Source organism: Pteropus vampyrus, unplaced genomic scaffold (assembly GCF_000151845.1).
Source record: "Pteropus vampyrus isolate Shadow unplaced genomic scaffold, Pvam_2.0 Scaffold1, whole genome shotgun sequence".
Taxonomy (NCBI): Eukaryota; Metazoa; Chordata; class Mammalia; order Chiroptera; family Pteropodidae; genus Pteropus; species Pteropus vampyrus.
The window spans coordinates 31,694,486-31,719,887 of NW_011888782.1; the positions used below are offsets into that span (position 1 = coordinate 31,694,486).

The 25,402-nt window shown below is 36.1% G+C and overlaps 1 protein-coding gene across 1 annotated transcript in view; it reads left to right on the forward strand.

The window, feature by feature from the left end:
* CFAP44 (cilia and flagella associated protein 44) overlaps positions 1–25,402 on the forward strand; it is a 122,986-nt gene that overhangs the window by 52,890 nt on the left and 44,694 nt on the right. Inside the window, exons 16-23 of the mRNA XM_011355452.2 lie at positions 3,750–3,914; positions 4,934–5,170; positions 10,848–10,993; positions 11,612–11,882; positions 14,231–14,286; positions 14,447–14,609; positions 15,694–15,824; positions 21,379–21,575. Of these exons, the coding sequence (XP_011353754.1) occupies positions 3,750–3,914; positions 4,934–5,170; positions 10,848–10,993; positions 11,612–11,882; positions 14,231–14,286; positions 14,447–14,609; positions 15,694–15,824; positions 21,379–21,575 (1,366 nt within the window). The remainder of the gene's footprint in view (positions 1–3,749; positions 3,915–4,933; positions 5,171–10,847; positions 10,994–11,611; positions 11,883–14,230; positions 14,287–14,446; positions 14,610–15,693; positions 15,825–21,378; positions 21,576–25,402) is intronic.

Consider the following 25,402-nt stretch of genomic DNA (forward strand, 5'->3'; position numbering starts at 1 on the left):
TTGGGGAACTACCCCATAGTGAGAAGTGGTGGGCAATGGGTCTCCTGGCCTGCGTGTTCCCAGTGCCACGTTTCTGTGGCCAGAAGCCACAGGCAGAACTGCTCTGTCTGAGTTTATCCAACTGCTTCTACAAGACTCTGCTGTGGGGTGGATGGAGGGAAGCAGGTTTGCACATCTGAAGCTCTGTTCTTTTTAGTAGGCTTAGATGCAGTGAATACAGACTACTTAAGCTGGAAAGTTTTTTCTGCTTTTTCTCAGTCTTGTGAGTGAGCGTTTTACTTCTTGGTGGGCTACAGGAGGCTGGGGGCCGGGCAGATTCCTGCGTCTGCAGATTTGTCTGGTGGTCGCAGTTTGTGGAATGCTGCCACCCTTTGCACTGCTTCTCTGCCCATTACCCTGGGCTCAGACTCAGTGTGTGCTGGACGCCTAAGCCTGATTTCTGTCTCTGCCCCTCTGGTTTGCCCAATGGGGGCTGCACCCTGGCCTTTCACTGCTATTGCATCTGATGGGGCTGTGACGAGTGCCGGATTGCACCTGTGGCTCCCATCTCTGTCTTCTCTCCTGTCCCGTCTCCCCTTTTTGTTCCAATGTGCAGATATTTCAATGCTCTTATATTTCAGATATGTTTGAATGTTGAGTAATGAATCCTTTGTTGAATTATAGCCGTCCAACTTGTTGTAACTTCAAGAGGGGAGACCTGGAGGTCCTCTCACACGGCCATGCTGCTTATGTCATCCTATAGTATGATTTTATTTGTGGCAATATTTATCTATTACTTTTTTGACTTGAAACTCATAAAATTAAGATAAAAACATTGCTTCTTTGATGCTCTTTTAATTCAGCTATATCACCTTCTCTTTCTTTATATTGCTGTTACCTTTTGATCACCTGGACAATTCTGCAACTTTATTAAAATCTTGAGAATATAGTGATTTTTCTCTTCAAAGTGTGAACAATTCTGAATGATAGTAACACCCTATGTGTAATTGATTGAACAGCACCAGGCTCTGAGCTTCTTTACTTCCTCATTTTCCGTGGTCTTTACAGCTCATCCATGCACTTTCACAGCCACTCACTGAGCACAGCTACCACTAGTTTATTAGTTTGTGAGGGCTTGCTAATAAAATACAACAGTCTGAGTGGCTTAAACAGCAAATTTATTTTTTCACAGTTCTTTAGGCAAGATCAAGGGCTGGTGGATTTGGATTCTTCTGAGGCCTCTCTCCTTGGTTTGCAGACCACCACCTTCTTACCGTGTCCTTACATAGGTATTCCTCTGTGTCCTAATGATCTCTTTTTACAAGGAAACCGGTCATACTAGATTAGAGTCCACCCTAATGACCTTAATTTAACATAATTACTTGCTTAAAGGCCTTTTCTCCAAACACAGTCACATTCTGTATTTAGGACTTCTATTTATGAATTTTTTGGGGAGGACACAATTCAGACCACAACAGTTTGTAAGAACTCGACCTTAAATGTCAAGTATTCAAATAGCTCACATTCTGACTTCAATCTCTCTCTTTTCCACCCTTTTCATTTGGCTACTCCTGCTCCATTTGTTCTCTGATGGCAGGGACCTCTTGTTCATTCACCATTTGCTTTCTCCAACCCATTAGTCCACTCTTGTCTTTACTTCCATATCCAGCTTAAATTTCATAATTATTCATTTCAATAAGGCTCAATAACGCTATTTTATTGACTTGATCTCTCTTGTCCCTCTGTCTTTTCTTCATCTCCATCTGGCAAAAATCCATCCCTAAATGACCTCAAATGATTTATATTTGCCTATGGTGATCAGCCAAAGGTATCTGGAGATGCTCATATATCAGGGAAGATTAGGTCCTCCAGAATTTAGTGATTCAAATAGCTTTAACACAATCCATGGGATGGCTCAGCAATCCTATAACACTGTTCTTATCAACTCTATCTTTCACCCACAATGATCATTTACAAACTTCTCCACTCCTCACAGCTTCAAGCTTCTAACTAGCACTCTCATTCTCAGCATCAACCATTTCATAGCAAAACTAAGAGCCCTCAGGTAGGAACTCTTTCATCTTCCCACCACCAAACATAAAATCCTGTTACCTCTGAGCCCATCTCTTCCTCTTCTCTTCTTTTATAATTAGAGATACTGTCTTCCTTCCTGCTTGAGGCTATTTCTGCCTATTGACCTTTGGATTCCACTCTCTCCTTTTTTCAAGATTTCACACTATTTATTTTTTCTTTCATAGAAATTTAACTTAACATGTTCACTGGATCACTGGATATGTTCAAGTCTCTCCCATTTACAAAATATAAATTCTTTGATCAGCTACTGCTCCATCTTTCTCTTCCTGGTTTTCTCAAGGGGATTGACCATTCCCATAGACTCTATTTTCTTACATCCTACTGTCTCCTTTACACGTTTTTACTAGTTTCTAGTCTCATTATTCCACCAAATCAGCTCTCCTGAAGACACCAATGATATCCACCTAACATTTTTATTTTTTATATTTCAGGACCTCTTAGCATCATTTGATCCAGTTGACCCTTATTTCCTCTTTGAAATACCATTTCCCATTAACTTTTATGACATCATGCTCTTCTGGTTCCCTCCCCTACATCTTGTAATCATTCCTTCCCAGTCTTCCTCACCCAGCCATTGAGTGTTGTTTCTTTAAGGCTCTGTCCCAATCTCTCTTCTCTGTTCTTGTGACCTAGGTGATACTATCCAAGTCCACAACTTCTTTATAAGCCCAATGTGCCTCAGGATGTTTGGACATGGTATTTCCTTTACATAGCATGCTTCCTCAAACTCTCCCTTAACTCATTGTCTAATTATCTTCTACTCATCCTTCACCTAAAACATAGGTGCCATCTTCTCAGGAAGCTTTGCACAACCTCCTTGCTCTCACAGTACCTCTGCAATGCTTGTTGCAGTTACAATTTACATTTGTTTATATGATTTCTTAAACGATGGGCTCTCCCATTAGAGGTAAGCTCTATAATAACAGAGACAGTACCTCTTTTATTATAATTTTATCTCTAGCACCTTACAAAATGCTGAGTACATAGTAAGTATATAATAAATAACTATACAATAAAATAACTAAATGAATAAACATTTTGAATAAGGTATGTATGGAGTATCGAAATGGGGATTTCCCAACCATGGTTTAAAACATGATTTTGGAGCTCAGAGAGAGGTCCGGCCTAGACAGATTAATTTGGAATTGCATGTGAGTGGTAACGAAACCTTGAGGTGGCTATAAAATTGTCCAGGGAACGTTTGTGGAGGGAGAGAAGGGAGGAGAGGGAAGAGGACAAAAACTTTGGGAATATCCACATTTAATGAACTCAAGCAGATAGAGAATAATCCATCAAAAGAAGCTGAGACTGTATATGCTATCCACGTACTGCAGATTTTCCTTTGCGGTCCTAATTTTAATATTCTGCCATTTGGGCTAACATGTTTCACAACTACATTTTTGTCTCAGGAAATATGTATGACATCTATAAGGAAAACAAATATAAATCTAATTTTAACACTTAACTTTTTAATTAATGATATAATACTTGGTATCAATTGTGTATAGTAATTAATAAGATTGACTTATTACCCACAATAACTGCAGCTGGGAATTAAGTATCTTTTGAAAATAGTATACGTAGCAATTATATTTCCCCTGGTTTGTAATCCTTTTGAACTATGCTTCTAAAAATTTACCTAAGTGTAAATGATATGTTTAATCTTTGTCTTTTAGCCTGAAAGTACTTTACTGATTATCTGCAAGAATGGCTATATTCTTGAAGCTCCATGTCCAACCATGAAGGAGGAAGAGGAGGGAGATCATAATGTAGTTTCCTATGAAATCAAAGACATGCACATAAAATGTTTCCATTTCTCAAGTGTTAAATCTAAGATTCTGGTATGAGATATCCTTGAAGCATTATCTTCTAATATTTTTTTTTCTTAGAATATAACATATCCTGTGTTAAGTGCTAAGAAGATACAAAGAAGAATAAGACATAGACCCTGTATTTAAAGTCAGTGGTAAATAGATATTTAAATCACACTGCAAAGAAAATAATTTTAAGGCATGCAGAATAAAGAATATATAGTTCCGATGGAGGAATGAGAGGACAAAAATGACTGCACAGAGGTAACATTTAGTATGTAAAGACTGGGAAGAATTTTGAAAGGATGAAAATGAGGAGGAAGGCAATAAAAGCTGGGAAAACGTCCTGAGGAAATGCTGACTTATTTTTGGTGTTTTGGGGAAATGAAGAATGGACTGATGAAACAGGGATGCAGTTTGTGCAGGGATGTGGCAAGAGTCTGTGACCAACACATGGGGTTCCTTAAATACCAGCTACGGTGTTTCAGTTTATTTCTTAGACCATTGGGATTCATTGTGAGTGTTTGAGGAAGAGAGTGATATGACGAGATCATATAAATTAGAAAGATGGTTTTGAGGGGTAAACAGGAAGAAGTAAAAGATGGGAGGTAGGGATGCCAGTCTTAGTGACCTTTGGCAATAGCCAGTTGATAGCTGCTGAGGGCCTAAATCACAGTATTACTAGAAATAGAAACAACTTTCCTCATGGACTATTTCAGTCCACATAAATACATGGGCCGACAGTGACAGACTCTGAGGGAAACTGTATTTAGCTTCCTTAGTAAGAAAAAAAATGACAAAATAATTTCTGTACAACCAGGATCAATTGGGGTAATATAGAAGTAGTTATTCTAATGATTTAAAATATTTAATGATAAAAATGTATTCCCAAATTAATAATTATTTTAAATGACATTACTTGTTACATCAGAGCTGTGAATTTTTCTAGGACCCTATCTTCCTTCCACTTTCTTTGTCATCCCCAATAGTGTAAAGGAATAATTGAATTGCAGCTGTTTGACATCTTCTTAATGTTTCTTTTGCAAAAGAGATTAATAGAAATTGAGAAGAGAAAGAAACAAAAGGAGTTGAAGGAGAAGGAAAAGGAAGAAAGGAGGAAACAGCTAGCAGCCACGATGGGAGAAGATGGAGAAAAAGAATTCCATGAGGAAGAGGAGGAGGAGGAGGAAGAGGAAGAGCCATTACCCGAAATCTTTATTCCATCCACCCCCTGTTACATCCTCTGTGGATTTTACTCTGGACCAGGGAAGTTCTGGGTTTCTTTGGTGAGTAATAATAAATATTTTTTTTATCTCAGCCCTAATTCAATATTGTGAATAGTCGTTATTATTATTATTATTATTATTATTATTATTATTATTTATTATTTAAGTTAAACTCCCACGTGAATTTATTAAATCCAGACTGTATTAAAGGGCAGTGGTCTGAGAGGAGGGGGACAGTCGGGGGACGAGGGACAAGATGATAAGATGATGGATGGCCATGGGCATCCCAAAGGGGCCCTGGCCTCTCGCGCACCTGGCTCACCCCGTCAGCAGCGCCGCCTTCACTTCACCATGATTCCCAATGGTGCTGGGGGGGCGAGATGGCCAGAAACACAGGAACAGACGGACAGACAAACCATGTGCTCTGGCCTGCCCCAGCCCCTACACCACACACTGGGCCCTGGTCTAAGGAGGCCCCCAGCCGCCTCGGCCCAATCTGTCCAGGGAAAGGGCGACAAGGAGGAGAGGCGAGGGACCCGGGGTAGCGCGGGGCGCTGGTCGCCAAGAGCCGGAGTGGATGAGGAGGACCAGGAACCGTTAATCCCTTTTCTTATCCTGTGCTGGCTTTGGAGGGACTTCCTGGGGGTGGGTGGCAGCAGAGCTGACCCCCTGGGTGGGCGTGGCAGGCAGGGACGTGGAGGCCTCCTCCCTGGCGGCAGCGGTGGTGGTGGTGGTGGTGGTGGCAGCGATGGGTGGGATGCGAGGGCCCCCGTTGCTGTCCCGGCCTCTGCCACGGGGATAGCTGCTGTTGGGGCCTCACCACTCATGCCAAACTCGTTCATTCTTAATTTTCTCTTATGGTAAGACTTCACTTATTAACTACTGTTAAAGATGTGAATTTCGATGAATATGAGTTACATTATTTTTACGTAATCTTAATATCTCTCTTATATTTCTACTTATTATATCTGTTATCATCTATGACAACCATTTATGTTCCAGAAGGTCAAAGGGGAAAAGAATCGAAGGTAGAAGGGCAAAAGGCTAAGTGGCAAAAGGGTGGCCGAGTTTGTTTCTTTTAAATTTTGAAAAGAAATTTTAGTATTTTGAAAATAACGGCAGTTCTATCCAGTAGACTTTTGCTTACATTTTATCTATAGTTATGATGTTTGGCCATATGGAAGTCTGGGAAGATGACTGTTTTTAGATGACCACGTTGCCATCCTGAACAAAATTGGGACTAGGCTACTAAAGAAGAATAGAAAAATAGATACTGGGGAGACAAGTACCAGGGACTGTCACAATGATGTGACAATTACATCCTCTTATTATATATTCTAGTCTTATAAAACATTTTATTGATCTCCTGCAAAGCAAGATTTCGTTTATTATAAATTTGTCACAAATTTCAATTCCATTCAAAAAAAGTAATAATTGACATAAAAGTATATGGGAAAGATTATTACTAAATCATAACTGGTCCAGGTCTCTGGCCAGGCCAGGACACTGGCTAGCTAAGGACTATTGTTATAAGGAGCGATGAGAGTTAACCTCTTCCCTCTTCAACTTTTCCTAATATATCTTTGATAGCAACATCTAAGGAGACAAGAAGAACAGAAAGTAGTGATGGAGGCAACTTAGAACTTCATTTTATTAATGCCTTTACCCTTCGTCTTCTCTGTTTTATGACACAATTATTAATGGCTACTCTCGTGAGGGGTTCAAGGGGTAAAGGGATAAATAAGACATGGTTCCTGTCCTCAGGAAGTGTCCTCATAATCATGTGGGAGAGAGGTACCGAAACAACTGTAATATAATGTAATAGAGTTCTAGTCTCCTTGAAACATATATGTAAAAATTATGCTTTAACATATTTACTGCTTACTCTAAGAGTTGCAAAAATAAATATCACATGGGTCATACTTACAGTAAAACTATATTTTTTGTTCATCTGAAATTCAAATTTAACTGAGCATCCTGTATTTAAAATCTTTTCCCCAGTTTTACTGAAATATAATTGACATATAGCACTGTGTAAGTTTAAGGTGTACGGCATAATGATTTGACTTACATATATGGTGAAATGATTATCACAGTAAGTTTAGTTAGCATCCATCCTGTATTTTTATTTGCTAAATATGGAAACTTACTTATTCTACCATTCTAAGTCATCTACCCAACCACCCTATAAAATAATTGCTTTTATTTTCATTTTACATGAGAGGAAACGAAGGTATAGAGAGGTTAAATAACATATCCAAGGTCACATATGAGAGATGGAACCAGGATCTGGACTCAGGCAGTCTGGGTCTAGAGTCCATGCTCTTAACCGTTAAACTACACCTGCCCATAAGGTTAAGATATAGAGGCAGTGACTCTAACCCAGCTTGATCTGCTTACTTGCCAACTTTGTGCCTACACATAAGCAGATGCTGTAGAACACCAATCTTATATTGAAGTCATGACCACAGATCTCAAATTAGTACTCACACTGCAGGCTGGTTCTACTGCCCAGCCACGTCCACTTTCCTACTTTCCAAATTATTGCTTTAATCCTTTCTTCTCCTCAAGCATTTTGTACCTTCTCTCACTTTCTATTGACAACCTCATCTCACATTTTACCGAAAAAAATAAAATAAAAGCAATCAGATGGAATTTCCTTATCTTGTCTCAATCAGATCTAATGCTCTAGAGGGATCCATATAAGTTTTATCTACTTTGCCTATTGCTACAAATCGTTAGTGGTCCCCTGCAACTTTCCAAGGACACACTGTTTCAGATGGCCTTTTGACCTCATCCCTTCTCAGTTTCTCAGAGATTTTGCTCCTGAAATAAGCCATCTGGTCTTATATAATCATCAGCTTCTCTCTGTTTACTCAGTTCTTATCATCAGCACATACACATGCTCTAGGACTTAAATTTTTTCCCCCTTAACCTCTCTTTCTTCCCCTTGCCTCCCTCCCACCCCCGCACCTTACTGCTCCTTTGTAGGAAAACTTTCAATAGTTTTTGTCGTCATCGACTTCAACTTTAACCTCCTGTTTGGTCTTTAACCCATTCTAGTTGGGCTTCTAACTCCACCACTTCACTTCATCAGAGATTTCCATATTGCCAAGCTCAATGGTCATTTCTCTGTTCATTTGACCTTTCAGAAATATTTGATAGCACTAACCCTCCATCCTTCTAAAACACTTTCCCTGGCTTCTGAGACATGACAGTGTACTGATCATTTCTTTTTAGCCTCTTTTGCTGGCTTCTCATTTGCTGAACAAGGTTGAAATTTGAAGTATTCTAGGATGTGCTCTTGGACCCCTTCTTTCTTGCTAGGTGACTTCCTCTAGTCCCATGGCTTTAAATATCAATTATGTGCCAGTGAATCTCAAATTTTTCTCTATTCTTGACTTCTCTAATATTCAGACTTGTATATCTATCCAACTTGACATCTCTCCTTGGCACCTCAAAATTAACATATCCAAAATATAACTTTTAAACCATACTTGTCTCATGCAAACGTACTCTATCTCAGTAAATGAGACAAGCATCCATCTACTTACTAAGAAAAAACTCAGAGTTGTTAATGATTCTTCTCTTTCCTTTGCCTTTGATACCCTTATTTTCAAAGTATGTCTCTTATAAGCAGCTTATGGTTAGGCTTCTTTTTTAATTCTGTAGGATGATCTTTGTTTTTATTTTAATAGAGTACTATATCCAATTACATTAAGATTAAACCTACCATCTTAGTAATTATTTCTTTTTATCACACCAATTCTGTGTTCTTTTTTCCACATTCTATTGGATGATTAAGGTAGTTTTTTCCCCCAAGTTTCCTCCTGTATTAGATTATTAGTTATACATTTTTAAAATTCTTTTAGAAGTGATCCCAAAGATCCTAATATGCATCCTTAATATAATTTGATATAAATTTATTCTTTAACTAGTTCCAGAGGATAAAAGATCTTAGAGCACTTTAATGCCAGGTATCCTCCTTCTCCCCTCATTATGTGTTTTATTTTTATATATGTATTTATGTCCCCCCAAAGCATTTTACTATTGTTTTTACTCTTGATATCATTTTGGTTTATCCTTTTTCTTGATATTACTTTCTTTCTATATCTTTGTAATTACATCTTCTGCCTAAAAGATAGCCTTTGATATTTTCTTTGTTGTAGGTATGTTAGTGATAGAATCTCTATTTATCAAAACAATCTCTAGAGTGTTTTGGTTTTGTTTGGTTTGGTTTGGTTTTAAAGTGTCTATTTTGCCTATTTAAAAATTTTTCTGGATATATTTTCTTTTCAAAACTTTGATATCTTTTTGTTACCTTTTGTCTTTTATTCTGCCAGCTGCATCTTTTTATTATTTCTTTGAAACCTAAGGTATCTTTTTTCCTCTGGTTGTTTTTAAAGTTTTGTGCTAAAAAGTGTAATTTCTTCACATTTATCTTGCTTGTGGTTCACAGCATTTCTTGAATTCTAGTAGTTTTATAAAATACTCAGCCATTACCTACCACAGTATTGCTTCTGGGCCACCATTTTACCCTCTCCTGGGGTTCCAATTTTACGTATGTAACCTTTATCACTATGTCTCATATGTATCTTACATGCCTTTTTTTTTTGGTATTTTTCATCCTTTTCTCTTTCCTGCTTTAGTCTGTTCTTTTCTGATCTCTATCCCAGCTTTATAATTCTATCTTTAGCTTTGTCCAGTTGCTTTTAAACCAATCTATTGAATTTTAAATTTCCATAATTTTTTGGTTCTAGAATTTTTATGATTTCCATTTACTTTTTTATAGATTCCAGTTGACTTCTAAAATTTTCTATAGTGCCTTCAAATTCCTTAAATATATTAATCATAGTTATTTTGAAGTCTGTTTTGTTTTTTTATATCAATAAATGTTTATTGATGATTAACAGAGATGTGAATAGATGAGCAGATGATATATAGCCTGTTTTTTAACATGGTAGCATTCCAGAGGCTACCATCTATTATTAGTGATGTAGGCAAACAGTTTTTGTCAGTGTATTTTATTTAAGGAGATTTTCCATTTGTCTACCAAGCAAGTATAACTTTTGTAAGTCAAACACAATTACATCATTAAAACAGGACAGCCATGAGAGCATTGCTTGTTAAGGATGCTTGCAAATACCGAAAATACCATGGCATTCAAAACCTAAATGTCAGAGAGAGCATTAGAGAGGCAAAAGCAAGAGTCTTTTTGAAATGCAATCCATTTAGAAAACACTTCTATCAATACCTCTTATGATTTTGTTTCTTTGATCTGTTTTTTCTTTTGATTATCAATCAAGTCTTGTCTTTGGTAATATGCCTAGTTTTTTAAATTGAATGTTAGACCTTGTATGTGAAAAACTGTAGCACTAGCTCAAGTCTCTCTGTGTATAAATCCTGGAGATTTATTTTTGGTTTTGGAAAGCAGCTAGTAATCTTAGATCACTTTCATCATTGAGATGACTTGAAATTAGGCTTCACTTCCCGTGAAGACCAGTCCATTTCTCATTTACTCGTTTACGCCCTACACTGACCTATAAAACTCTATTGTTAAATACTACTTATTCAGAATAATACTTGAAATAAAATGGAATTCAGTAGGTAGTCAGAAGTGATCTTTCTCCTATACCTCTTTTATGTTTAAAAATTTGAAATAATCAAAAATTTCTCATGTGGTCATATGTGTCTTATACACAAGTATCACCTTCTATGTTATTTATCTCTTTTCCAGGATGGCTATGATGCTGGTTTTCTTTATCACTGTGAGTTCCCTACATATGACAAAAACAGTGATATCACAGAAAAGAAAGATGAACCTTTTGATTTCCGTTTTCTTGAGGATACAGAGGATAATCCCATTCATACTATCACTTTCAGGTGAACAGAATTTCAGAAAGCTTTAAAGAACTATAACTCATTAGTGTCTATATTTTAGTCCATTATGAACATTGTCAATTTTTAAAGATCTGTCCAAATATAGGGGTACTCAAACCATGCAAAATCAATTAAAGGAATAAATAGTATCAAAGCTAATCCTAAAATTATTTCAATACCCTCTATCAAATATTCTGTCAAAATTTCTGTTTATTACACAGTTAAATTGTATAGATTTACTCTCAGTTACTTAGGGGAATTCTACTGTGCGGTCAGATAATGAAAGTTTAGGGTTACAGTGATTCTGGAGAAATGAATTGAATTATTAGTCCTTTAATAATTGTGAATTAAGCATGTATGTGAGTCATTCTTTTGCAGACCAAATATAATAGCTCTAACTTTCAAACTGGTTTCCACCCCCCCTGCCCCACTACCCTTTTGTATTAGTTTTCTAGGGCTTCCACAGTTTGTTAGGGCTTTAACATGTAAATTTTGAGGGGGGACAAAATTTAATCCATAACACATTTGTTATTAAAAATTTAGTCATTTTTAAAATAAGTTAAAATTAAACATTATTTTTAGATTAATATGAAAACAATTCACTGTCTTTTTGTTTCATAGTATTAACCAAGATATGATGTTTTGTGGAATGCAAGATGGAGCAATTCGAGTCTATATCCTAAATGAGAATGATCTTTCATTGAAAAATATGGAGAACTACTGGCACTTTAATATACATGACAGTACTTATGGATGTATTAAAAGCATTTCTACTAGCTTTGATGACCGTTTTTTGGTGACTGCTGGAGCAGATAGTAATATTTTTGTTTTCAGCATTTTTCCTGAATTTGAGTTAAGGAAAGGCATCAAAGCCAAAGTGCCATCTGCCAGGGTATGTAACTAACTCATAACAATAACAACAAAAACGCTTTACTTAAAAATAGTGATGTTAAAATTGCTCATATTCTTTAAAAATTGAAAACTATTTAGACACATTTACCTTGTAATCTAATCTTTCTACCAGTATTATAATTTTGACTTACTGGTACTTCTTTTTCAAATATTAAAGGCATTGAATTCTACTTATTACTAAAGGTACAGAATCCCCCAAATTAAAAAGACTGTGTCAATTTTTCTGTATTAATCGCTTTTATTGATCAAAGTTTGCTTTCAAAATGCACATTTTTTTCAGATATATATTTTGCTTTTCATTTATTCATTCACTTATTGAAGGGGCATATGAAAAGTATACACCATAATTTGTGCCTTTGAAAGGAGTTGTAAAAATACTGTTGTTAGTAGTATTAGCATATGACAATGTGGATCATGATTAAAGATTCCGTTAAATTATTCTATTCTTAGGTATATTTACATTGTTGGCTTTGTGATGAAGATTGAGGATTCAGATCCCCAAGTTATATCCTTTTGTCTTGTCACAGGACCTGAATATTTTATGATTAAAGTGGTTCCCTTATATAAAATTATTAGTAACTGTTGGAATTGCTCCTAAGGAATAAGGAATTAGAAAGACCATAATGAAAATTCCTATGAACACATTGGCTTCTCACTTAACAGATAACCAACTTCAAAAGAACAAAAAATGTGGGGAAGAGTTGAATAGGTAGATTTTCATTTCTGTTAATAGCAAAATTTGGAGAATGGACTGCTGTCTGAAGAGGTCCAGCTCAGGAAGAGGAATTATAGAATAAAAAGTTTATGAACAAGAAGAAAACTGAGTGCCAGCTCTCTCTATGGAAACCAATATTGGAAACCCATTCTGTATTTCTATAACAGTGTGCTTTTGTTTATGACTGCAATCAACATTTCTTAAGTCACTGAAGCAGATTCTGCTTTTAAGAGGGCAAAATCAGAAAGAATTGAATAAACAAAAAGCTTTTCACAGGACCTGAATTTTCTATTATTAAAGCCCTGCATGGGTCTGAGGTTTCTACCTTACTGTACTTTAGAATCAGCTAGGAAATTCTTAAAAGTACAGATGCCTGAGCCCTACACAAGAGCAATAAAACCAGGATCTCTGAAGGTGAGACCCAGACATCAGTATTTTATAAAACACTCTCCTGTGATTCTAACGTGCAGCCGGGATTGAGAACAATTGGCATATATTTCAGAATTGTTGAAAATACCTTTGTTTAACTCAAACTTACTGTAAACAGCTGAGGCCAGGAGATCCTGGAAGTCGTACTGATTTGGAAAGCTAAGGGGCTTAGCTCTGAGCAATAAAAGAAAAAAATAAGTACAATTCAAGTTATGTCCTAAGTGATTACCAGTAACTACAATGTATTAACCATCACTATCTCTTACATTTGTCATGATTTATGACTTCTTTTTACTAAAGTCATCATAAACCTGTCATATAAAAATATGTAGTTACACTTCGTATATATAAAGACTAGTGCTGTAACAAAACAACTTCATTAAAAGAGAGTCTTTGTTTCAATGAATGTCATCAAAAGAGACCTATCTGTTATAAAAGAGAATAGAGAATAAACAAGTTGAATTTTACTGAAGAACTTATTAGCTAGCAAACTAATCTTTGTTTAGTTCACCAGGTTATAAGTCCTCTTCCTTTACAACCTAAGATATTTTACAGCACGGCACCTGAATAAATGAAGTTCTTCGAAGTAATTTCTTCATAGTACCCTTTAATTTAAACTGATTTTAAAGGCGAGATTTATATTTCTGATTTCATCTTTCTTAAAAAGGGGGATTATCTTATTCTGTGCATTTCCCACTGTATGTCTTCATTTGGTAAGGTCAAGTGAAATGCTTACTAAAAAATTTTAGAATATATATCTTTAAAAACCTTCCTAGCACACTCATGGAGTAGTTTTGGGGAATTATGCATATGTAAAAAGGATATGCTAAAAAAAAATACCCAGCATTTTAAAATAAGTGGCGCAGAAAATTTTTGTGTGTATTCTTTGATAATAACACCTGAATATTAATAATTTGCATTTTGAGGGGCAATATGGGGATATTAACATTTTGCATACATATGATTAAGTTTCAAGGCTTTCTCCACCCCTTTGAATGAAGCAGAAACAAATAAGTTTAGTTAACTGCAATATTGTCCTTAGTTTATTTTTTGTGAAAATACTTTTCAAGCATGTAATTGCTAAAAATTGGCAGGGGAAAAAAAAACCCCTCAATTTACTTTTAATTAGGTGTTTTAAAGGAAATTAGTTTTAAAGGACTAATTTTTTACTCCCCTTCCTACAGTTTGGAATTGAAACAGAGCCAATTCCAGAAGATATTGAAGATCCCAAAGCCTACAGGTATGGAAATTTTCAATAAATACCTATGAAGTCTGAACTTTTTGCAAAACAAACCAACATTTTATGGAAACTGACAAAGCAAAATGAATTTCCAAATATTTGAATACTAATTTTCTCTTTGCTATATCTGTAGTTTATCCTTTTAAATTTCTGTTTTCAGTATTGAGGATGCCAGAAAAAAAAGAGAACATGACAAATTAATGAAAGAGGTGGAAGAAATAAAGGCGGGGAAGAGAGAACAGCTCAGAGCTTTGAGGAACGAGTTTCAGAAACTACTACAAATGAATGAAGAATTACCCGAGCATATGCAGTTTAAACGAACAGTAAGTCTAAAATAAATTTGATTTTAATTTTAACATATGCTATTTCTAGTTCAAAACCAAGTACTATTTGGCCGATAGGTATGAATTCTTAAAATCATCTTTAAGCTTCACTTTTTAATCTGGCCAGTCAATATGTTGGCAGCAGCTAAACTACTGTAGAACTTGTCGTACAACTTGGTTGGGATACAGATAAACCTCTTTATTTCTGGATTTAGCTACCTTACTAAATCTGTGGTTTGCCTAGTCCTATAATTCTAGAGGCATTTAACCAATTTCAAATAAAAAATGCTTTGGTGAAATCATAATGGTTAACTCATATTGGTTAAAAGATGTTTATGCTATTTTACCAAGAAAAAAGTTGACATTTGCAGAATTTGGGTGACATAATTAAAAATAAAGAATAACTGAGACAAGTTCTGTGGCTAAGCACTTTATGCACATCATTACTTAAAACACAAGCACCTCTGGAAAGAATAATTACTACTTCCAATTTGATATGAAGGAAAGCCCTGGCATTTTTACAGGGGCGAAGGTAAGAAACATGAGGCTGCTAAGTATCCTTATGGGAAGTAAGCCCCCTTGGTGAAAGATATTGATCTGGAACTTGGTGATGTTAAGAAGATGACAAAGACTTTGCTTTCTTTCCTGAGTAGAGTCATATGAGAGATGTTCAGCTAATGATCAACTGTCATGAACTTCTGTCCTGTGCCCCCATGGTTTTGTAGTAGTTAGTTGCTTTGGAGTAAAGGGAATATATATTTTAAACTTTGTAAGGGAAGCATTTTTTTTTTAACTTTGTACGTTCTTTAAATATTCTAGCATTCATTATTTTTACTGTGAAGAAAATCTTTTAATATGTATCTTTATTTGCACTGTTCATTTCTGAGAACACGTTTTCATATTTTGTGGAAGATTAAAAGTATGTTATTCCTTTCTAGAATGGAGAGAGTTTAAAATATTTGGGAGAGAGTTATGCTGCATAAAATTGAATATAGAACTTAAAAAATATGTATGTGTAAAATAAGATCGATGAATTACATTGATAAAAGTACCCATTTTGATGAACAAATCTACTTATCTGCAGGATTTTGATCTAGATTCCAAAATTCGTGCTGAGATTAACAGAAAAACAGTTCATAAAATTCAACAAGTGGAAAAGGAATTAGCTTGGGAAAAAGAGAAACATCAACTTGGCCTAATGAAGCTACAGAATAGGTAAGATCCATATTTCTTGCAAGTTAAGATGTTTGAGAGCATATTTGAATAAAGTAGTTTATAGTGGCTTAATCAAAGTGGTCAAATTAAAGGTTTCTTGAAATATGCACTAACACCTGAGATCTCAAGGAATCCTCTTGTCACTCCTACTGATATTTTCCTGAGCTTTCTACTCATTCCTTCCTAGTTTAAATCTGAGAAATTTGTTTAACAGATTTTTTGCAAACCAAATTATGTGATACATATTTGCTTTTCATTTTTGACAAATTATTTTTTATCTAATTAATTCTACAGCATGCCCATATTTAAAAAAATCAAAAATAAAATGTTACCAAAGGACTTATAATAAAAGACGACTGTCAACTGTCTAATCCCTCTCATGTACCAATTTGACTTCTCAGGGGAAATTTCTTTTCTTTGCCTTTTTGAGATGTAATTTATACACAGTAAAATGCATAAATCTTAATTTAACAGCTTGATAAATTTTTACAGATAAATAAACACATGTATCTGCTACCCAAATTAAGAATATTTATAGTACTCCAGAAAGTTCCCTCATGAGCCCTCCCAGTAAAAATTTACTCTCCAAAGATTAATGTTTATCACCATAGATTAGTTTTGTCTGTGAACTTCATATAAATTAAATGTTGCAGTATGAACTCTTTGGTATCTGACTCCTTAGTATCATACCTAAGGTTATCTGTGTTGTTGTAGATATAAGTAGTTCATTCTTTTTCACTGACTTGTAATATTCTATTAAATGGTTATACTACAATTTAATCATTTAATTGTTGATAAATAGTTGTTTGTTATATTCTTTTGGCTACTATGAATAATGGGGCTATGAACATTCTTGTGCATGTTTTTTGGTGGACATAAGCACTTATTTTTGTTTCCTGTGTAACCAGGAGTGGAACTGCGGCTGGGTCATAAGTAACAGTTTTCCAAAATGGTTCAACCAGTTTATACTCTGACAATCACTACATGAGAAATTGAATTGATCCCCATTAAATTAGTTTCCTAGGGCTTCCATAACGAAGTACCTCAGACAGATCTGGAAGTTCAGAATCAAACTGTTGGCTAAGTTTATTTTTTCTGACTCTGTCTTATGCCTCTTTCTGAGAGTCTGGTGGTTTTCCAGCAACCTGTGGTGTTTCTCCAGCAACCTGTGGTGTTTCATAGCTTGTAGATGCATCATTCCAAATTGTCTGCCTTCACATGGTGTACTTTCGGTGTCCCTCCATATAATCATCCCTTCGTGTGTGTCCAAATTTCCTCTTTTTATAAGGACACCAGCCATGTGAGGACCTACTCTAATGATCTTATTTCAATTTGATCACCTCTGTCAAGACCCTGTTTTGAAATATGGTTATATTCTGAGGTACTGGTGTTTAAGACTTCAACATCGTTTTGGGGGACACAATTAAACACATTACATTCATACTTTTCATCACGTGGTATTATCAGTTCTTTAAATTTCAGCCATCTGTAAGTGTATCTCAGTGTGGTTTAAATTGGCATTTTCTTGATGAGCGATGACTTTTATCCCATTTTCCTATACTTATTGATTATTTGTATAGTCTTTTGTTAGGTGTTCGTTCAAGTCTTTTGTTCATTTTAAAAATTGGGTTGTAGGAATTATTTATATAGTCTGGATATGAGTCCTTTGTCATATATATGACACATATACATGTCTCATGTGTGTATATATATGTATATATATATGAAACAGATATGTGTGTATGCATATAAAATATCTTTCTCTAGTCTGTGGCTTATCTTTTCATTCTCATGGTGTCTTTTTGAACAGAATTTTAAAATTTCAATGAAATTAAATTTATCAATTTTTTCAATGTATCAATATTTTCACTAACTCTTATAGTTAGTGCTTTTATGTTGTATTTAAGGAATCTTTGTCTATTTCCAATTCATGAAATAGTTCTGTTTTTTTCTAGAAGCTCTGTTGTTACCTATCTCGAATAATTTTTGTGTGTGATATAAGATAGAGGTCAAGTGTCATTTGTTCCTGTTTGGATATCTAATTTACCTAGTATCGTTTGCTGAAAAGACTAACCTTTCCTCACTAGATTATAGTGATGTTTTTGTCATATATCAGATAACCATATACATGTGGTCTGTTTCTGAAATCTTCATGCTAGTCCATTGGCCTCTCTTTGTGCTAGTATCACATTATCTTAATTATCTTGACATCTGATATTATAAGTCCTCTGGCTCTATTCTTCATCCTCAATATTGTTTAGGTCCTTTGCATAGAATAAACTTGTCAATTTTGACAAAAAACGCTAAGATTTTGATTGGAATTACATTGAATGTATAGATCAACTTAGACATAACAGGTATTTAAAAAATACTGAGGTTTTCAATCCATAAACATGATATATCTTGAAAAGAATTAACTTTTATATTTCTTCTAGTGGTTATGACCGTACATCTAAATAACATATCTCTAAGAATTTATTATTAATCATTATTTATTGACTTCCTAATATAAGTACGGATTTTACTTACCTTAATATGCTCATGCTTTTCTCTACCTTCTTGAACATATAAAATATATTATAATAACTGCTTTAATGTTCTTCTTTGCTAGTTAAATGATTTGTATCATTTCTGGGTTCGTTTCTATTGATATTTTTCTCTTGGGGTCATGTCTTTCTGCTATCTTGACTGTCTTAAAAATTTTGATTGGATGCCAGACATTGTGAATTTTACATTGTGGGTGCTGGGTGTTTTTTTGTTTTGTTTTGTTTTGTTTTTTTTTTTTACATATTTTAAAATATTCTTCATCTTCAAACTAATCAAAAACAGACTTACAAATATAGTGGACAATTTGGTGATGGACAGAGGGGAGGGAGGTTGGGAGGCTGGGAGAATGGGGTGAAGGGTTAAAGAAGTACAAATTAGTAGTTGGTAGTTGGGCACGGGGAGCATGGAATAGGGAATGTAGTTAGCATTAATATGATGGCTAAGTGGAGGGCCAGAGGAGGGAGGGAGCAATTGGGGGGATCGTTTTATGAAATTATAGATGTCTAACTAATGTACTGTATACTTGAAACTAATTTAAATAAATAAATTTATTTTAAAAAATGCAAAAAAAATATTCTTCATCTTTATTCTGGGATTTAGTTAAGTTACTTGAAGATAGTTTGATTTTTTGAGGCTTCCTTTTACTATTTGTTAGATGGAATGAGGCAGCCATTAGTCTAGAGCTAATTTCTTCTCACTACTAAAATAAAATTCTTCTAAGTACTCTACCCTATGTCTCATATCTTATGAGTCTTGTGGGAATGCAAGCAATTCCAACATGTGTGTATAGGGGGCAGGTCTGGGGATGATTCTACCTGCTTCCTTCTGATGTTAGCCTCAGATAGACTCCTCACATGTATGTGCTAATCAGGATTCACCTGAAGGCTGGAAGGAAGCCCTCTTCAGCTCTCCAGAGTGCTGTCTATGTGCACCAGTCTCCACTTTGGTTCTCTTGCCTTGTGAATTATGGTACTCTTTACCTGGCATTGAATCCCTGAATACTTGAATTCTTGGATAATATTTGAACATTTAAATCCCAAATTATATCTAGATTGCTACCCACCAAGAGATGAAAGTGGGTAAGAAGATTCTCTTGAGAGGAACCCTCAACATAGTATCTTATGTTTGGCTTTAATAAATATTCATGAAATACTTGTAAATGTATATATGGCAAGTATAAATCTTAACTCACAAATGCAGGAATATGAGCAATATGGCTATTATTTTATTTAAATTAATTAAATTTGACTCTGAGCTTCTATTCTAGTAGGCAGACAGGAAAGTCAGTCTTAGTCCCACTGAGGCTCATTGTCGCAGCCTGCCTGCTTCTTTCAGCTTTATTCTGTGATTTCTGTGCTCTGCTGGAGCAGGCAGTCTTTTGTGAGGCTAAAATCTCCAGTTCTCAGGATCTGACACACTTGCAACCATCACCTTGTGTCTCTCCACGTGCTAGAGCAGGGAACAAGTGCCCAAGCTGTAGGACCCAATTTGCCAATCATCCTCTTCTTTAGGTATAATTTCTTCCTTCCCATTCTCCTTGCCCTCAAATACTTATTTCCTTAACTCTCTGCTTTCCCACTTTAGTCCAGGCCCCTGCTCACTCTGTAGCTTCATGTCTTCAAAAAAAAATAAGAAAGGAAATAATAAGTAGCTAGCTATCTGACTGAAATGGGGGAGAGGATAAAGTACCCCTGAATAACACTGAGTATTACCAGTGTTGGGAGAGGATAAAGTACCCCTGAATAACACTGAGTATTACCAGTGTTTTAATCTTCACCAGTCTAATAGGCCAAATATGGTAAATCTTGGTTGAATAATTTGCATTCTTTTGATTATTGGTGAGGTTCAGCATTTCTTTTCATATGTTTATAGTTCATTTTTATTTATTCTTAGAATTGCCTGTTTAGATTCTTTGTTCATTTTTCTTTGAGTCTTGTTTATTTTCCCCCTTATTTTTAGTTTTAGTCTCTATTTCTATAAGTATTTGCCTTTTGTTATATACAGTAAATGCTTTCTCCTACTCTGCCATTTGCCTTAAACTTTGTTAATATTTTTCTAACCATGCAGAAGTTTTAAATTTTGATGTGATCAAAACCACCCAAATTTTCCCTCATGTTATCTGGGTCTCATGGAAAGGCATAAATTTAAAGAGTTAAAAAAACTTCCATGAACAAGAAGATAAAGGGAATAAGTCTTATAGAGATGAGAAAGTTGCTATGCTATGAGAGAAAAGGGAAATTTAAAAATAAATAGCAAGCCATTTTAAAAGGAGAAATGAGTTAAAAGACTTGAGTTAGATAAATAGAAAGAAAGACAAACAAGCTAGGAATAATTGCTATGTATATACATAAGTTAAATTCTAAAATTAAAGATGGAATAATTATGAACCACTGTCAAAAATAGCAGCAATTTAATTGGTGAAAGACTTCTAAAAGATAAATTTCCGTGGGCTATATGAGAAAGGTGAACTAGAGCATAGCATGAATTCCTGAGCTTAATGTTTTTTATACAGGCAAATAGGGTTATATGAAATATCGGAGATATATGAGATATATGATAGATACCCACCTCCCTATTATCTATATAATGTATATGGAATACGAGATATGTATGTATAATATATGAGATAATAGATAGAGAGGTAGATTACATTTTCTGGGAGTTTGATATGATTCATTTGCTGTTAAACTGCAGTATGCCTAAAATATTTTCATTTTTCTACATATTAGCAAAGCAGTGGTATTATGTTAATTAATGAGTTGTTTAGTATTTTTATTAGAAAGAAAATTTTATTTACTCTTTAACCAAGTCCTATCCAATTCCATCACATTCTTGTTGGTATATGTATGGTTAAATTTTGAATCCAGTGTGACATAATGATATTATTTATAAGTGTAATATATTATGATCTTATTTATTACTTAATAATCATGTAGAATGATTAAAATGGTGTAATTAAATGATTAAAATGGTGACTATTGCAAATATTTGCCTTTTTTTTTTCCAGATTTCGCGATTCATTGCAAAGTGATGCTATTGTTGTTCATGCCATACAAAGCGATCACAAGATAGCCTCCTACAGGCTTATGAAGCCCTCTAAGTACTTCAGAGCCAAACAGGCAAGTCAGTCAGAGAGAAGACCAAGCAAAATGGAGAGGTTTGATAAAGAGGGAGTGGGAAAACAGGAGAGCCAGAAAGATAAAGGTAACCTAAATGACAAGAAGTCTTTTATATTCTCATTTATTAAGATTTTAAAGCTGAATTGTCTTTTTGTGGGCAGAATATTTGAAACTTTTTTTGTGGCTTAAGTTCAATTTCTTGTCTCCCATGCTTTATTTCTTTAGAGTAAATAATCAAGAGAGATAGTAATGTCTGGTATGGCTGAGAATGAGAGGCCGAGTTTCTCCAGCAAATGCTCTATAGCAGCTTTCCTATTTGATGCAGGCTGCTAAAGAAAACCCACCTTAGTCATGTGACTGAGAGGATAAGAGTAACTGACTCCCCACCTCAGAGCACTGGTGCTGGGAAGAGGAGCCCCTACAACATCTGGCTGTGAAAATCAGAGGAGATTCCCTCCATCCTCCAGATGAGATGGAAGGCTGCTGAAAACCCAGGCATCCTCTTAAAGGGCCAGCACACAGACATATTCCTTTGCAGGCACTCATTATCCAGCAGAAGGATAACAGATTGGGGGATGCCAGAGACATACAGAGAGTGACTGAGTTATGTGGCTTCAAGAGGGCTGGAGGGACAGCCACCATTTTCCCTGTGTTAAGCCCTACCTCCATGTGGGTGGATGCCATCTTTCCTGTGTTGAGCCCTCCCCTCATATGGCTAAGTCTGTATTGGCCTGATGAATATCACTTTTTCTACCCTGGTGATTCCCAGGACCCTGCCCCACCAAACTTATGCACTGCCAGAGGCTCTTTCGGTGGCAGGCAGCCAGCCTTGGGCTATGCTGCAGTCTTTTGTGGTCAGCTCTTTGGAGAACAAGGGCCTCAGGAAGGCAGCAGCTAGCCTGTATGTGCTCTGTGCCTTCTGCTGAGTAGCCCCCGCCTCAGCCCTGGCATCAAATCTGAATCTGCATTAACCTGGTAGACACCACTTGCCCTGTCCTGGTGACTCCCTGAGACCCTGTCTTGCTCAACTCACATACTGCCTGAGTCTCTTTCAGTGGCTGAGCTGGCAAGTGGTGGCAGGCCTCAAGTTGCCCTGGGCCTTTTGCTCAGCTGCCCCAGGCATGATATTAGTGGTAGCCAGCATCAGTTCACAGTGTGGCTTCTCCCACATGCCTCCATGTCCAGCACAGGCAGCTACCAACTGTGGATCACTTTGTAGCTCCTACCATGTAGCCTTGGGCCAGTCACAGGCAGCCTTGGCCTGCACTAGAACCCTTCCCAAGAGGCCCCAGAACCTACACACCCAGCCAGCTTCAGATCACAACAGAACACCACCTGATTAGCCCCATAAGCAGTATACCCAAAGGGTGGTCTTGGCAGGCGCCAGAGCCTGCTGGGACAAATCTAGTTCTGTGGGTCAGTCCCCCAGCAGCAGCTTGTACACTATGGACATTGCCAGTCCTCACAGTCAATCAGCCTGGGGTCAATCCCACCTACTGACATGCCAACAGTAATCAATGCTCAGCTACAACAGAAAGGCACACACACCTCACATAAGGGATACTCCTGGAGCACCCACTTCAGGTGATCAGGGAGAACGAAGACTGTGCTGCTGAGTCCCATAGGGCACCTACTTCATAAGGCCGCCCTGCCAAGACTGGGAGATGTAGCAGATCTACCTAATATATAGAAACAAAGAGAGGCAGCCAGAATGAAGAGATGAAGAAACATGTCCCAAATGAAAGAATGAGAGAAAACTCCAGAAAAAGAACTAAGTGAAATGAAGGCAAGCAGAGTTCTACCAGATACAGAATTCAAAACACTGGTTTTAAAGATGCTTAAGGAACTTAGTGAGAATTTCAACAAAGAGATAGCAGGCACAAAAACACATAGAAATCATAAAAAGAACCAGTCAGAAGTGAAGACTATAATAACTGAAATGAAGAATACACTAGGAGGAATCAACAACATATTAGATGTAGCAGAGGCTCAAATAAGTGATTTAGAAGATGAGGTAGCAGAAAACAACCAATCAGAAAAAAAAAGGAGAATAGATTAAGGCAGAGGTCCCCAATCCCTGGGCTGCAGACTGGTACCAGTCTGTGCCCTGTTAGGAAGTGGGCCACATAGCAGAAGGTGAGTGGCAGGCTGTATTTGCAGCTGCTCCCTAGCGCTAGCATCGCCACCTCAGCTCCACCTCAGATCATCAGACATTAGATTCTCGTAGTAACACCTGTCCCTGGTGCCAAAAAAGGTTGGGGATCTCTGGGTTAAGAGACCTCTAGGACAACATCAAGCATATCAACATTTGCATTGTAGGGATACCAGAAAGAGAAGAGAAAGAGCAAGGGACTGAGAACCTATTTCAAGAAATAATGACTGAAAACTTTCCTAAACTAGCAAAGAAAATAGACATACAAATTCAGGAAGCACAAAGAGTCCCAAAGGAGATAAACCCAAAGAGGCCCACTCCAAGATGTCCTAATTAAAATGGCAAAGATCAAAGACAATATTAAAAGCCGCAAGAGAAAGACAATTAGTTACTTACAAAAGAATTACCATAAGACTGTCAGCTAATTTCAAAGCAGAAACTTTGCAGGCCAGAAGGGATTGGCATGAAATGTTTAAAGTGATAAAAAGCAAGGAGCTACAACGAAGATTACTCGGCCCAGCAAAAGTATCATTTAAAATTGAAGGAGAGATAAAGAGCTTCCAAGAAAACAAAACAAACAAACAAACAAACAAAAATATAAAGGAGTTTATCACCAACAAACCAGTATCACAAGATATGTTAAAGGGACTTCTTTAAGAGAAAGAAGGGGGAAAACCCATAAATATGAATAATAAAATGGCAATAACTATGTAACCTATCAGTAACCACTTTAAATGAAAATGTATGAAATGCTATAATCAAAAGGCATAGGGTAGCTAAATGGATAAGAAAACGAGACCCATACATATGCTGTCTGCAAGAGACCCACTTCTGATTGAAAGACACACATAGACTGAAAGTAAAGGGACCAAAAAAGATATTTCATACAAATGGAAATTTAAAAAAGCTGGGCTAGCAATACTTATATCAGACAAAGTAGACAAGGATATTTTATAACAATAAAGGGATCGAGCCAATAAGAGGCTATAACCCTAGTAAACATTTATGCACCCAACATAGGAGCACAAAATATATAAAACAAATACTGACAAACATAAAGGGAGAGAACAAAAGTAATATAGTCACAGAAGGGGACTTTAACACCCCATTGACATCAATGGATAGATCTTTCAGACAATATCAATAAGGAAACAGCCTTAAATGACCTATTAGACAAAATGTATTTAATTGATAATTTTAGAGTATTTCACCCCAAAGCAGCAGAATATACATTGTTTTCAAGTGCATATGGAACACTTTCCAAGGTAGACCACATGTTAGGCCACAAAACAAGACTCAATAAATTTAAGAAGATTGAAATCATATGAAGCAACCTCTATAACCACAGTGGTATGAAACTAGAAATCATTTACAAGAAAAAACAAAAATACAAATAAATGGAGGCTAAAAAACATGCTACCAAGCAATAAATGGGTTAACAATGAGGTCAAGGAAGAAATCAAAAGATACCTTGAGGCAAATGAAAATGTAAACATAAGAACCTCCAAAATCTATGAGACACAACCAAAGCAGTTGTAAAAGGGAAATTCATAGCAATACAAGCCTACCTCAAGAAACAAGAAATATCTCAAACAATCTAACCTTATATCTAAAAGAACTAGAAAAAGGAAAGGAAAGCCCAAAGTGAGTAGAAGGAAGGTAATAATAAAGATCACAGCAGAAGTAGAGTCTAAAAAAACAAAACAAACAAATAAAAAGTAATAAAAGAGATCAATGGTTCTTTGAAAAGAGAAAGTTGA